This window comes from Maylandia zebra, linkage group LG10 (assembly GCF_041146795.1).
Source record: "Maylandia zebra isolate NMK-2024a linkage group LG10, Mzebra_GT3a, whole genome shotgun sequence".
NCBI lineage: Eukaryota > Metazoa > Chordata > Actinopteri > Cichliformes > Cichlidae > Maylandia > Maylandia zebra.
Window position 1 is genome coordinate 9539346 of NC_135176.1, and position 16590 is coordinate 9555935.

The 16590-nt window shown below is 40.7% G+C and overlaps 1 protein-coding gene across 3 annotated transcripts in view; it reads left to right on the top strand.

Moving 5' to 3' along the window:
• Positions 1-16590, top strand: part of LOC101480701 (roundabout homolog 1) — an 84394-nt gene that overhangs the window by 42722 nt on the left and 25082 nt on the right. For all 3 annotated transcript variants that reach the window (XM_076889009.1, XM_076889008.1, XM_076889010.1), the window contains exon 3: positions 16331-16488. In XM_076889009.1, the coding sequence (XP_076745124.1) occupies positions 16331-16488 (158 nt within the window). The remainder of the gene's footprint in view (positions 1-16330; positions 16489-16590) is intronic.

The window sequence follows — 16590 nt, forward strand, 5'->3', positions numbered from 1 at the left end:
AAATTTACAGCAAAGAATTCGCCAGATTCTAAAGCTCAGCCCGCCCCGCCCTCTTTCTTTCCCCCTGGTGTGTGTATTCATGTGTGCATCTGTGTTTGCATGCCACCAAGGGCAATGTTAAGAGCTGATCAGGTGGGAATGTGACATACTTTCAGCTTGTGTGTGCGCCTGTCTGTTTGCTAATCCATATGGGCGCAGCACTAATTAAATCCAGAGGCTCAGCCATTCACACCAGTGACTGCTTGGCACTGAGCAAAAAAAAAAAAAAAAAAAATCTGCTGGTGTTCTGTCAGGTAATATGACAAAACCAGCAGGGAGAGTTTTAGTGAGCGTGTGTGTTGATGTCAGTGAAGGAGACCAGGGTGTCGTTTTTGGGCTGCAAAATGATTTTGTTTGGGTACAGAGGGAGCAAGCTCATCTATAGAGGCAGAAACCTTAATTCTAGTCCAGTGTTTGTAGATTGAACAGTCAGATTGGCAGCTGATGATGTAGGTATTTGTGTAAGAGGAAAGCTTGTGTCAGCAGGGTTAATAGCAGAGGGGGACATCATGTCACACGAGGCACCTCTCGGCTGAGCCAAGCCGGTCAGAGTCACCGAGACAGACTGGCTTGTCTCTGGAAGTGGATGCCTCACTCAGCAATTTCCAGGCCTTATCAAATCTAACCAGTATAAATGTTGCCTTCTCGCTTCCCTGACCTCCCTGACTCCCTAAAGCTTTTTCCAGCCTTCTTCCATCTCCACAGTAGAAACTTATTACCGGGGTTATAAGTGACATGTTTTTGCCCCCAGATTTATTTTCTGAGTGCATCCTTTCTATTTTGCTTTTTCTCTCTCTCTTTTCTTTTTTAGCAGGAAATGCTTTGCTGTTGTGTGCAGATGCTGTGAGTAATGGCACTTCTCTGAAGGGATTCTATAATGTCTTTTTGATGTGTTTCTCGCTTTCTTTCGTTTCTTTTTTAATCAGGAATGTGTTCGTGTACTCTACACATTGTGCGATATGCTTGATTAGCCTGCTTGTGAGGGCTAATGTGTTGGTTTATTGGCATTGTGTTAACTGGATAAAGATTTATGGGGGGGCAGGCCAGCATGTGTTCTGCAGTTCACACAACACATAGATAAATAAAGGGAAATTGTGTCCATTTGTCACTGTCTCGGGCTGCTCGGGATGCCGTCTACCTGTGGAGTGCCGAGCCCAGCAGAGATGTGACAGTTTGTCCTTGTCGGTCTGTTATCGCGTTGTCTATCACGCCGACACCTGTAAGCTTGTTGCAGCCTCCTGCCTGCACTCCTATTGGTTCACTACTCCGAGGCAGAGGGCTACAAGGCTTGTTTGAACTCCTGCTGTTTGTGCTTGTACATTTTTAGAAGAGTTATCTCTGGTTAAATTTGTCGCTGTAATGAAGAGCTACATGGAACAGAAAACCAGCAGGATCAAGATCCATAGTTTCTATATTTTTGAGGTGGGAATTATTTGTACACACTTTTTTTTTTTCCAAATTCAGCACAGAGAGTCATTTTTTGATTGGCATTTCAGCTTCTTAAAATAACTAGATGGAGAAAGTGGATCCTTTATGTGTGAAAGTATTGCAGCTACTTGTGTCTCCAACTCCACCGGATGATTTGCTTCAATTAACTTTTTTTTTTCAGTATTTCTCCCAGACCACAATCTATCTGTAACCTCAGTACAGTGAAGCATAAAAATAAACTTTAATTGAGTCTGAATTCTCTGACTCTTCAGTGACAACGATTTGCAAACATATTACTTTGTCAATCAAAACGGTATTACTAATGCCCTTAACGTTTCTAACAAAACATATTTGCGGCAAATTAGTACTGTGAAAACATAATTTCTAGGAGACGGGATTGTTTACTAAGCGGAATCCTCCTGTTATTTCCTCGGGGATATAAGTTATGGGACAAAATTGGGGGGAAAAAAGCTTCTCATGCACAATATTTGCTGAGTTTATCAGAAGCAACAGCAGTTTCTTGGGAACATGGAATAACTGGGTAAGTATCAAGTTTAATGGTAGCTTTCATGACTGCATGAACAGAGGAAAGTTAAACCTAAGCAGTTTTATTTTTTAAAAAAAGAAAAAAAGCTGCATTACCCCTTATTAGTTAAAGATTAACAAATAAAAGAATAAGCAAAGAAAAAACCCTTCAAGTTAAAACATTAATTTTAAGGTTTTTATTTGAGATATCAGACACTGCACTGTGAAGCGTTCTTTTTGCTTTCGTGTTCGGCAGTTTTCAATTCATTTTTTTGTACCCCCCTTTTTCATAGATGGAGTAGAGAGACACTGAAGCAGAGACAAACATGAAGCCACAGTGCAGTTGTGCGGTTTACTCTGGTATTCTGCAGACACTGGATCCATTAGGAGGGTTTTCAGGGTGGGGGGTGGAGAATGCACAACACAGCTGGAAGAGAAAATGAGGAAAGCTCAGGCCTAAAAAAAAATAATAATAACAGGGAGGAAAATCTAGCCTTGCCGAAAGACTTTACAGCAGGTTTGAAGTAGAGGAAAAGAAAAGAAGATAGGGAGGAACAAAGCCCTGGGAGATTGTGAGATGGCTTAAAGGAAACAAAAGGAGATGAGAGTAAGTAGAGATTGAAGTTAGAAGACAGGAAAACACAAGGGGGGGGAATGAAAAGTGATGAGGGTGTATGCAAGGGTAAGATGGAGAGATGAGAGAAGGAGAGCTGGTGGGTGGCTGATTCAGCTTATCTTTGCGATGATGGGGAATCACAGGCACATGGCAGGACCTGCATAAGAAAAATCGCAAATGAAGAATGTTTGCAACTTTCGACATCACATTACAGCAAAGCGCCATCAAGAAATATCCAGGTGTGAACTTGTCTTAACCAAAATTGCTAATGACTCACACCACTGACCCTGGTTTGGCCTGCTAATTTGCACACACGCAGTTAGATGAGTCACCTAATGTTAAAGCAGAATAAATGCAGGCATTTATTTCAGCAGCGCTTATTCGTGGGATACCTCACCCTAATGAAAAGGCAGAATATCTGCATGCACACTTAGTGATCTTTCCTGTGGTGCCCAAATTATACCCTCCTCCCCTGTCATCGCCAGAGCCTTGCACACCACCGGGTGGGAGTTTCACAGTATTGGAGGCTTGGCATACCTGGAGGTTAGCGTCTTCCGACAGCACATCAGCCAGTCATATTTAAGTGGAATCAAACATCGATGGATGAGTGTCTGTAGCCACGGGGCTGTAAGCAGTGTTTGTGATGGAGAGCAAATGACAGGCGCTGTATTCACAGCATTTTCCAAAGCGCTTCATGTAATTACGGACAGTCCTCAAGGATGTTCTTCTGCTCACTTTGTTCACTTTCGTACGAACATTCCCACATGCAAATGTCCACTCTTCCCAATTACTCCTCTGACCACGACATCAAACGGAATGAGCTATCAGAGACGAGCTCTGCGAAGCGTTCCAATATAAAAATATTTTCTTCGTATAATCACATTTTTCTCATCCCTTTCCATATCGTTTTGGAGCCTTCTCCCTTTTCCCTCCCCCACACCTATCCATGGACTCCAATCGTCAGAAAGACAAATTACCCATTGGGCTGCTCTTTTAGCTGTGCTTTCTGTACAATAATCAATTTGAGGTTGAGGGAAAGGAGAAGGCTAGAAAAACGTGAAATTATTCATCAGGGTCTCTCAGTAGCGGGGTTGAAGCGGTGCGGGGGATGGTAGGGGCTATGTTGTCCTCCACGAGAGATAATTAGGAAGAAGACCAGAAAGCAGAATTAAGGGGAGGACTGCAGGCCACAGTGAAGGCAGGGCGGGGGGAGACTAGAGATTGAGAGTAGTTGGTGCAGAGAGCAGTTTGTCGGGATATTTGGAAATCTTGAGGTGGTGTTTGGCTTGTTGTCCCAGCAACAGACAGATACACAAGGCAGAATGGAGGCTAGATAGCTGCGACTAGCGATGAGTGAAGGGGAACTGTGAGGAGGAGGACGAGCTATGAGGGGAGCATGGCTTTGAGTTAGCTTCAGTTAAACGAGTCAGGAGAAGAGGATAGGAGCGTGCACAGAAAAAAAATGAGCCAGGCTGTGTCTCATGACAAGTGTTTATTCAGAGTCCTCTTGTTTCCTACCAATTACGGGGCTGGGGGCCGCTCCGGCACAAATCCTCCTGGTTGTCTTCCCTCCTATGCTCCATTTGCAATTTTGGATCACTTAAACATCTTGACCATGGATGTTTACATACGTGTCTTTACTCTTCGAGTCTACCTGTCTGGCATTTTGACACATGTGCTTAACATATAAATGTGTGCGTAATTATCGCTTTCATGTGTTTAGTTATCCTTTGTGTGTTTATCTCATGTTAATTACTTGTATTATCTGGAAACCCGCGTTTGCTCTGTTCTGATCTGTACCCTTCCCCGTGCTGCTGCAATGACCCAATTTCCCAAGAGGGATCATTAAAGTTTCATCTTTCACCCCTCATTCATTTCTCTTCCCATTCATTCCTCCCTGGCGCAGCTCGGTCAAAACCAAACAAGCTTGTTGTAATACCCGATTTCTGTTCCCATTCCTACTCTAAATTACTGGTTTTTAGCTTCGTCATGACTTGAAGGGCTTCTAAGTGCCAAAGACTACTGCTCCTAGGCTGTTTTTCCCCCCTAAACCATTAACAGGGCATAGATTTTATTTGTGCATCACTTATTAGGTTTTAAATGATCATTTATTTCATTTCTGATGACCTCTGGCAGTTCATGGTAATAAGGTGTTTAGATATTTATGTTTATCCAGTGCTATTTTTTTGGTGGAAAGCCCTTTTTCCAGAAGAATAATTTTTTTAAAGATAGAAAAAAAAGAGAGAAATGCTTGCAAAGCATGACTGAAGCACCGATGCTTGCCAGAACATCCTATTATCAATATCTGACACTTGATACGAAGCACTAAATGGATGTAAATCAGCCAATGATTCGTTTTTCCCCCACTTTTTGCTGCATCTTTTCACACATCCTTCAGTTACGCGGAAATTATCGATGGTGCAGTGTCAAACCTTTCGTGTCTTGGGTTCGTGTAAATCTGCTATCACTTCATGCAGTGTCAGCATCTTTGCATGTTCTTAAACCGCAGTTTCTCCCGTTTGAATGAAAGCATGGGCTCTGGTGTGTTGTGGTGCATAATGTATATCTGTCAGTCACTGTAATATCCTCTGGAATATAATGCTGTAGTCTCAAAATATTTGCGTGAACACCATCCGTTGTTCCGTCTCGTACTTTTCTCTGATTTATATTAGGCTTTTTTTTCCTCTCTTTTCTTTTTTTCCTGGCACACCACAGTGCATTACATATTTGCCCACAGCCTCTTTCTCTCCTGGGCCTTGAGTTGTCTCTCAGATTGATGATGAGGGAGAGACTAGGGCACCTCTGGGTACATTAAGATGCAGAACATAGCTGTAACTATGAATGTGTATATTGCGTGTGATTTGTGTGTGTGTGTGCATGTGTGTGAGAGTGCGTGTGTGTTTTAACACATAACTCCTGCATATTTTGGCACCTGCCTCACCATAAAGCAAACAGTGACTACAAAGTTGTCTTATCCAGTGTTACAATGACTATACCTCTTTGTTTCTTTGTGTCTATATCTCCACTCTCCTGCTTCTGTGTCTTTGTCTGGCTCACTTTTCTCTTTGTTACAATACATTGCCCTCCCCACTACCAGCTCTTCCTGATCCTCCTCCTCCTCGCTTTGTGACCTAGGTGCACTCTTCCCTTGGAGCATCTCTCCTGGGTTTTGCACTTTATTATTTCCATCGCTACCCACTTTGTCTTCTTTCACAAACAAAGGCCAGGTAGAAATTAGGGTAGATACTCATTTAAACAAAGAGTTGCCCACTCAGGGTTAGATTTATGCTCTGTCTGCAGGGTGTAATTGCACATACCCTAAACTTTGCCCCTCTCTTCTCTTTGTGTACAGTTCATGAAAGGTGCTTATTTAGAAATCAAGCTAGCCCAAGGAGATTTTCCAAACACTATTCTAAGGTCATGCTGCTCAAACAAAGGTTTCTATGGGCCAAAATGCTGGAATACATTTGTCTCAAGGTCTGACTACTGTCTACTATCCAATTCTTTTGTTTTGCCAAACAAAGCCGGTAAAGTCTTTCACACCAATCTCTCTCCTTCAGGGGGACTCATTGGACCTATTAGTGGAAAATCTGCAAATGTGTTTTTGTGTCTGCGAAAAAAATTAATTGACATACTCGCACACGTACTTACACGGACGCCTCCCTCCGCTTACCACATTTTATCTACTCGTTAATGTTCCCAATTACTCTGTCAAACACTGCCAACGTTTTGCAGCGTGGCACGCTTATTGAAATGGTAATGCAACCAACTCAAAGTGAAAGTCTTTCATTCGCTGACTTCTAAGTGGATTTATTCATGACAATTTACTGTTCTCATGCAGGATTACACTAATGAGAGGGTTAAAGTATGGTGTGTGTGTGTGTGTGTGTGTGTGTGCGCGCGTGTGGCTTTTCTGCTTTCATGTGAGGGACTCTTGCCCCAGAGAGAGAGGGCCACTCTTCGACTGCCTCCAGTTCTCTCCATTATTCAGAAGAAGAGGACTTGATTGGGTTTTGTACCATTCCCATTCTCACTGACATGCATTTCCTGCTTTCTAAAGGATTCAGGTGTTTGCTATTGCTGTCACAATTAATAGTTATGTTATGTTTCCTTTTGTGAGGTTTTTGATGCTTTATATCACTAACAAGTGTATATCCTGACAGCCTCAATACAAATCTCAGTAAATTACATCACACATGGAATAGGCTTCAGGAGTAACAAAGGAAAGCTAACTCGGGACCGTACAGAAAGCCATCTTCTGGCATGAGATGCAGTTCTAATAAGCAGGTGTTTTTAGGTGAGATCTCAGCATATAGATCATTATGTGTTGCGTTAAACAGTTCCTGAGTTTTCCACCCATCTAACCAGAGTCCTGTTTTAGCCGCATTATTCAGTTTTATATTTTATTGCGTTAGCGAGTGGCTATATGGATTTATTCCATTTGGTCTAAAAGCGCTTGGTGTGCAAAGTGGGTGCTATTTCCAAAGTAACGGGTGAAAAGCACAGACACAACCCACACACATTTTGTTTAGACTTCTAAAAGATTAATTAATGCAAGGCTTGCATCACTAGAATCCTGAAGTAGTGCTTCATCCTTGCAAATAAAAGACTGCAGGAAAGTAATGGCAACCTCATACCTTTAGTAGATTATATTTCACTAACATGTTTCATTGAACGCTGCATTTTCACAATTATTATGTGCCCTAAGGAAGGAAAACGTTCCCTGAATGCATTTGCACTTATTAAATTGACCAAACGGGGTCTGATTTATTCTCTGTTCATTTATTTTGTCCAATACAATCTTGATTTAATTAAATGGCACACCTTGGAGAAAATTAATTAAAAAAATACTTGAAAATAATTAGCTTGTTTAATAATTGTGTGTATTCAGTGCCTGCAAGATGAAGCAGTATAATACAAATAATTTTAATTTAAAAAGAAAGGTGTGAGGCAATCCCTTTTGATGACAGGACACCGTGTTGTAAAACTATGGGTTTTCACATTCCTGCGTCATTTTAACTCTAAAGGTAGTTATTTCTCATGTCACTTGCACACACTATTTGTTTTGCAGTGCTGCAACACAACTTTTATACCTTATAATGACGCTATTGTAACAATTTATGAAGTATATATACAGTATGACATCAGAGATAGGTATGTAATCGGCAGGCCTGATTATCACTACTGCAAATTAAAACATTATACCATTAGAGCAGAAACAATAGTTGTAATGCAAGGTACATTAAGGTGTGTGTTAACACACAACCTTCACCAGAGTGGATGTCCCAGCAAATTCAGGTCAGACCATAGTGTAACCATGCAATCTCATCTACAGCCCACAGTTAGCATGCTAAATCCTAAAGTTCACAACAGCACAATTACAAAATGACTCAACAAGTATGTCTTACTTGGAAGGACTGCCAAAAGAAGGCTTCTTCTCTCTAAAAAGGACACAGCAGCACAAGACTTGTGGAATATTTTCCTTTGCACAGCACATGAGCATGACACGTCATACTGTCAAGTATAACTGTCAAATATAACTGTCAAGCACAGTGGTGGAAGGGTGATGATTTGGGCTTGTTTTGTAGCCACAGGACCCGAGCAACTTGCAGTCATTGAGCTGACAATGAACTCAAAGTCAGATGTGGGACCATCGGTCTGACAGGTAAAGGCTGGCACAAATTGTGTCATACAACACAATTGATATCCCAAGCGCAGCTGTATTGTCCAATGTGAAGCCATCTGTCTAACAGCTAAAGCATGGACGCAAAAGAAGTCATACAAAAGAATGATGTTGCAGAATGATCCCAAGCACACTATCATATCAAAAACTGAATGGCTGAAAAAAAATACAACGAAAAGAAATGTAAAAGTTGTTGCTGTGACCCATTTTTTGTCGAGATGTCAAAGTAAATGAAATGCTGTGGTGGGAATTTAAGGATGAATGCCCCTGAACTTTAACTGAAAGAGAACTGAAAGTGTAAAGAAAAATGGGCCAAAAAAGGGGGTTCTATCAGATATAAAATGTATGGATTGTACTTCATTTTTAAGTTAGCTGCTTAATTAAAATTTTAAATAAGAAAATATTTCTGGTCATGTGGGAAATTACATGAAAAATCAGTGAGAACTGCCCACCTGATCTCGTCAGAATCAGCACTTCTTCTTTGACTCTTTTTTTATTTAGTCCGAAACAATTGCCAAATGATAACTGTCAGATTATTTTTATTCAAGAAATTAAAACCACAATAAAGTGAATGAGTGATCACTATACAACATGTATAAAGGTGTCGTTTCCACATTTAACTTTGACCTTTTGCTGACGGTATGAGAAAAAGTCCAGTCCAGTCATGACATCAGAAAATGATGCTTTCCCAGCTAATCTTCATGTGCATGTGAGTCATAAGCTGATCAAAGTCAGTCCACATAGGAATTTAACTTGAAGACTCAACACACCACCTAGTGTTCTGACAAAACCTGATAGATCTGTATACCTATACAGGTGGCATTTTAACAAAGCTACGTTGCCACGAGACAACCTATTGCAGAAATCAGTCATTGTAAGAACTGGAGGAGCCTGTGGACCTATTTAATGCCTTACAGCCAGAGCTAGTTTGCAACAAACCAACAGCAGTCACATTCTGACTCCATAAAAGCTCTTTGAATGGTCTACATTTTCTATTTTGATGCCAACAAAGCACACGTAATAGTACACTGCAAATCCAACAAGAAAGTCCCAGCAAGATGCAGCCATACTTTACTACTGCAACAGCGTCAGCAGTGCCATATTTGGCAAACGTCTATGATAATGTATGGTGCCTTGTATTATTTCTAGGTGTTGAGGAAAAAGATATTCATCTAGAAACAATCATTTCCTGACTTTGTAGAAAAGAGATACCCAGATTATACATCATGTGACATCTGAAAATGGAAACAGGCTGACAGTACAAACTAACAGAGGTAGAGAAATAAACTGCATCAGAGCAAAACTAGAAGGCAAGAAAGCAAGGCCACCGCATTGGTGTATTTTTTTTTTTTAAAAGAGAGACTATCAAAAAATGGATGGATGAACCTGTATTATGTTTGTTTTGACAAGCCAAGTATGATATATATACCCACACAGTTGGTATGTGTTATTTGTATGTATTGATGTGTCTCTTCTCCTGAACGTGTTTTTTTCGCAACCAAATATATCCAAGACAGTAATTGACAACTCTACTAACCCTATTAGAGCTGTTCAGCCTCTGTTTCACCCAGCTCTTCTGCCACTTCACTAATTCTCCTAATCTTCTTCATGCTCGTCTGTCTTTTCATATCTCCCCTCTCCTTATTCTCACTGCAATGCTTTACCTCTTAGAGAGGGATGGGATGAGTGAAGAAGATTAAAATAGAGGTCACGCAATCCTTTTAGCTGGTTTTAATATCTGCTCCTCGAATGATATGTTCTGCACGTACATCAACAGGATTAGAGTGTCAGAACTTCCAAGAACTGATGAAGCAGTGCATCTATCCCTGTACGCACATTCACATGGCACCATGGTACACATCCCCTGCCAGGATGTAGTGCTGCTTAGCAGATGATATGCTTGTCCATTTTGCACATACAGTGTCTTTTTTCAGTTATTGTCTTTTCTTTTATACATATGTGTGTTTTAAAGAAGAGAAATAAGCAACAGTGCCAGCATTATCATTCCCTAACAGAGGATTTCGATGTATTGAGGCATTAAAGGGTCGTTCTCTGAATCTAAAAGGTAAGGACAGCAACAGAAAAGCGAAAGTTCAGTATTAAAAGACCCTGCAAATATTATAACATGGAACTTTATCATATGAAGTGAGCTACAATATTGAGTTAATTGGTTCGCCAAACAAAGATAGATATATGGCCCTGTGTGCAAGAAAATGTTTGCCCTGGGACCGTTTTTTTAAATAATAATTTCATTGTGGAAAATGAAATTCAAATTGGAGAGCCCATGGAGGACAAGCAAGGAATTTTTGTTAGTTTATGAGCCTTATGCACTGTCTTCTAGATGCTTGTGTTTATTTTACAAATCTCCTGTGGCATAGTTATGAGACTGAGCTCATGTATGTATTCTAATTTGTATGTGTGAGACTCTTTTATTGGATTTGCTTGGTTGCAATTCTTATTATGTTATTGGCTTTGGTGGGTGCTTGCAAAGGAGAACAGGGCCCACTGGACCTCCCGTGTGAGAGTACAGTATGTGTTTGTTGGTCTCACTCTCTCGCTCTCTCTCTTTTTTCAGTCTATATTATGAACTATTAGACATGAGCTGCGCATATTGGTTTTTCTGTGAAGCAGCTGTTTCTCTCAAAGCTTTCTGCCTCTCCAGACTAGTTTTTTAAGAGCAAGGAGAAGAAGAGGAGGTGGTGGTAGTGGAGGAGGGTGGTTCATGGTGGATAAACACACCAGGGGGTGGGGGTAGCAAGAGGTCAGGAGATAGATTGTGAGAAAAGCCAAGGATTTCATATCTACTGGGACTGAACGATAGCTGTATTTTCAAGGTTAGCTTTGGGTATTTATTGCATGCCCGTTTTCAAGTTGCTGCTCTGTGATATTTTAGTCAATAAGGGCTGGTTTGTATTTGAGCTGAAACAACAGGAAATGTTTTAAGCACTGAGCGCATTAAAATTTCACAATGTCAGTTCTTATTTTCGGTTAATATTACTTGCTCTTATAATATCATGTTTTTTGTGCGGTCACTGTGAGGAGTGCCAGGAAACAGACAGAACCACAATACTGCTAAGCATCTGCCTCTTGCCCTTTTCATTTCAGTATGTACACATCACAGACAGGCTGAGGCTGATCTATAGTAACAGTTTAGCATTTTGGGAACCCAAATGAACCAATAATCAGTAGAAGGTTAAAAGACAGTCGCTACTATCTTACTATCGGAACTGTCCTACAAGTGACTCCTTTACGGTGGCCCTGAGAGGCCAAACGGACTGCAACTTAAGAAAACACCAGCAATAAGAAAAACGCTGCAAAAGCACACAAAGCACAACAGACATAGGAAAAACGACAACAGAAATAGGAAAAAAGAAAACAGAAATAGACTCTGTGCGCCTTAGCATATGCTGTTTCCGGTGGGGAAACTCCTGTATAGCGCTTCGTTTCCAGTGTGATATTCGCTCCTTGTTTACGGTCGGGTTTTCCAAAACAAGTCAACCGAATAGATGAATCAAGCGGTGATTTACATTTCTAAAGATGTCTTGGGCATTTACCGAATATATCTGTAGATGATGTTCATTGACTTGTCAATATTTTTTTCCCCGCGCCTCAGAGCAAAAGAGAGAAATAATTCAAATTCTATATTTCTCAGCATTTGTATACAGTGGTCCCTCGTTTATCGCGGGTGTTATGTTCTAAAAATAACCAGCGATAGGTGAAATCCGCAAAGTAGTATCTTGGTTATCTTCTTCAGAGTCACACTGCAAAATTGATCATTTAATTTTTTTATGACACAGCAATGGTGAGTGTTCGCACACTCCGCTCTTTGTAACTTAACACGATCTTACCGTTTTCGTGTTTTGGACATGATTTTGGAGTCCTTCGCAGTAGCGACTGACCACAAAGTAAGGCTACCGGAAATGTACAACCCTACACCCGGTCTTAAAACAGGAAGTAAGCATTTTCTTGTGCACAGGGTCTATTGGAAAAAAACAGATTTCCAAAAGCACAAGCGAAGTGTTTCTAGGGAGACAATAACCCGACAGACCAGTTGCAGGAAAACAAAATATGGTAGGTGTGTTTTATCATGATTCATATAATACTGATGACGGATTTTTAGGCTAATAGTTAGGCTAACACACTTACCTCTCATCTTTTCTTTCCTCACAAAACCGATAGATCCTCCACTTCTTTTAAGTGTCTCCCAGCGCAATTCTTAGCATATTTTGGTTCCTGCAACTGGTCTGTCGGGTTATTGTCTCCCCAGAAACACTTCCCTTGTTATTTTGGAAATCTGTATTTTCCTATTTCTGTTTTATTTTTTCCTATTTCCGTTGTCATTTTTCATATTTCCATTGTGTTTTGTGTGCTTTTGCTGCGTTTTTCTTATTGCTGGTGTTTTCTTAAGTTGCAGTCCATTTGGCCTCTCAGGGCCACCATACTCCTTCCTTTTTTTTTCCCGTTTCAGTTTTTGTACTGATAAACTAGATGTTAAGCTAAATGGCTACTAGATAGCTTTGTAGGATATACAATGATTTTTTTTCTCCATTTAAGTCTTAACCAAAACAGCAATTAAGCATTACAATGTTAACTTAATATAAAAAAAACCCATTAGATATTAGGTCAACTCCTCTGACGAGTAAGGAATATAACTAAATATCTTTCTAGTAGTAGGTTATTGCAATAGACTATGAGGGTAAAGTGCTATAACAAGATATAAGATTTATGAAAATACACATCAACCAGGTGATAAAAATGCCAAAGTGCTCTGCTTTGCTTTCTTTAAAATACTAAAAAGGACATTTTTCTCCAATATAGCTCAAGGTGAAATCTGATTTTAACCATTTTTAACCATCAGTGTCTTAAGGTAATATCACTATTGACTTTGGGACATAAAAGTTATGTTTTATTATTGCAGTATGCAATAACTGTTACTGCTACAGGATAGCAAATAGTAAATTGAGGAGTAAATTGAGACCATCACCACAAAAAGTGTATATGGCTGTCGTATACAATGATAGTGTGATAAGGTTACTGTCTGTGGCATATCTCAGGCCTGTCCTGATTTGATCGTATTTCTTTGGTCTAGTTGGACTCTATAGAGAGGATTATTGGAGCCCTGCTACAGTAGGCCTTTCAAGCTGTGGTTCAGGCTCCAGAGGACTAACAACAAGTCAGACGCTGTCAGATCCCAACTAGTGAGGCCAAGGGCTGATGCTTTGAAGTGGGCTATGCAATTCTCATCTGGAGGGATCAGATTGAGGGAGAAAAAAAGACGAGGAGAGGTGCAAAGCTTGAGCTAAACAGGCAAGTTGGGTAGGCCTCAGAAGCTGGTGAGGTGGTTTTCACTGAATCAGACCTACGTGGATGCTACATACCATCAAAAACATACGAAATTCCTGTTCATTATGCAGCTTGTGGAATACACAAGTATGATTTGTTTCTAAAACGGAGTGCAGAGCCCTAAAATATGCAAGGCATGTACAAAGAGAATGGAAAATCAGATTACACTAAAAGTTTTTAAAGTTGGCGGGAGGACACAAAAGAAATCATAATAGTTCTGGTTCTGCAATCAAAGCATGCTGAGAAAAATATATGGTAAGAAAGAAGGTTTAATTTGTGCTGATTGTTCCTTGCATAATTCTTCAAATCCTCTTAAAATCAGTATGATTTTCTTTTATTATTATTATTATTCTCCATGTAGCTTGGTCATGCAAATGCTGCTGACTTGGGAAGATTTAAGGCTAGACAGTGTTGTCTAGCCTTAAATCTTTAAATCTCTGAGCAACATCACTCCCAAAAAGTAGGTTGTCAGGATATGCTTCTAGATAAGCCGAAATTATATTAATTGTGTGGAGCCAGTAGATGACGAGAGAAGACAGTAATGTAAGAAAACAGGAGGATTTGACGACTGTTGAGAAACTGGAGAGAAGAAAACAGTCTTAGTATGCATAGTTTAGGTTTGGAGATCACAGTACATGCACTGGTGTGTGCGTTCATGGTTTTTACTTGGGCATGCATAATTTCCTATTATAATGTAACAGGCAGATACTTTTTCCAAACTCAACATAAACAGTCAGTTTTACAATCACAGCTTTTAGATTATCTGTGTACTTACCCAGCACAATAGCATGACATGGAAAAACTAACCAGTTTCTCCTTGTTCACACACACACACACACACATACAAATGGGTGCACACTTACAAAGACATTCCTTCCTAACCTTCATATGCTCCCTCTGATTTTAATCCTTATCTCTTCTAGTCTTATTTCTTATGCTAACTGCAATGCTATCACTGAAACTGAATCTTTAACAAAGGGGTTTATGGATGCAGTCCAGGCTTTCGATTTCTGTGAAAACATTTGGCCCTCACACAATAGTAAAAGCAGATGTGCAACCCACCATTGGAATTAAGCGATAATATCAGTCAATCAGTCAACATGCACGCACACAGTGTGCACAGAATTATGACGGTCTCCCTTTCTTCCTGTCTGAGGTAACCCCAACCATGTTTTTCGCGTCCCACGGGGAGTGCCTTTTATCATGCGACATTGTGGTGTCGGCAGTATTGGGGGGAGTCGGGGAGCGGGGGTGAGGTGGGGTGGGGTTGTCAGACAGCTGTTTCCCATCAGCACTCAGTCAGGCGGTCGCAACCCTCCTCAGAGGATCAGAGGGGGCAACGCAGCGAAGTGAGTCTCAGAGATATGCGTGGGCCAAAATACTTCCAATTAGAAGGTCATCCCAATTTGTTCTCTCATATCCACGGTGCTTATCAGGCGTCTCGGGCCCACTCGGTGTTATGCACAAAAAGAGGTGAATGGGTTGTTGCTGCCATATGGGAGTGATTATGCGTTTTCCTCATTGTTTCCTGTCTTTTCACCCCAGCTCTACTGAGTCTTGCTGCTATGCTTGGTCTGCGTTGGCTCGGCTCCCTCGGCTTGTTTCAGGTTCTAAGCCCCTCCTGTAATTTAAGTCCGGGAATGCTTAACAACAGTCACTCATGCACAGGCGTCTACATTAGCACATGTTGTTCACCTCATCAGTGGCAAAACTGTGCTCACCGATATGGAATTAAAGTTGTTTTTCATCAAAAGAACTTTCTTTTTCGTTTCTCTTCTACATATCCTAATTTCACTTTTATTCTTGCTGTAATTTTGCAAATGATAGCCCATTCAATATGATGCAAGAATCTAATAAAAAAAAAAACTGCTGCAGACACCACAACATAATGTCTATGGTGGAGACAGGAAAAAGCTCTCTCTGACCACCAGAGTTCACGCTGGAGTAGATGCGAGTTTGCTTTGTCTCTGATACAGCTGGTGGCTGGAAGATCTTTTTCTGCACACAACCTAGTCGTTGTGGAAAGATGATAAATTGCCGTGGTAGCTTTCCGCCTCCTGCTAGTGTAGGCTGCTGGATCCCACCTTTACTGCAGAGCTTTATATCTTCTCATCTTACTGTCAGCCATTAAGAACAAACTTTCTCAGCAGCTAGTCTCAACAGACCTTGCATGAGCGAAGGAGTAGTCCCACGAGGGATCCTGACAGGCTGATAAATGAATACAATTTAGATGAGTGGATAATACTGTACTAATATTATCAGATTACTAACAGTGTAGCTCTGTAAGTTTATTTTGTGTAGGTGTTTGTGTGTCACTGTCAAAAAGTGGGATTGACAGAGCTAGTAAACAATCAACTGAAACTTGTACGGCTGTGTTTTTGACATGGGAAGTCAAGTACAAAATATCCTGCTGGTCAAGCTGTTAAAGACTTGGTATCGCAGCCCAGTTCTGCCAACAAGAAAAGGCGTTAATATTGTTACCAAGAGCAAAAAAGCAGCTTAAGTCCAAACTATAAAATTTGCACCTTAAAAATATTAGCTGCTAATGCCACATCACAAAAGTCATTGAAATAGACTTTTTGACACACTAAACACAGCCCCACTTGAAGACACCAATGATACGAGGAAGTATTCACCTTCTTAACATTATTAAAGTCCTCTCTGTTTCCTGTTCTGCTTGTCTGTGTTTTTTCCAGTCTTACGTGACGAATTTAGGCAGAATCCTGTTGACGTTATGGTTGCAGTGGGTGAGCCTGCGGTCCTGGAGTGCCAGCCACCCCGTGGACACCCCGAGCCCACAATCTCCTGGAGGAAAGATGGCTCCAACTTAGATGACAGAGATGAACGCATAACAGTAAAAGCAGCTATTTTGATTTCACACATTTCAACTAATGATAATTTATACTGTTGTTGTTATATCATTATATTCATGGGAAAGTGCAAGTCATTACATTGG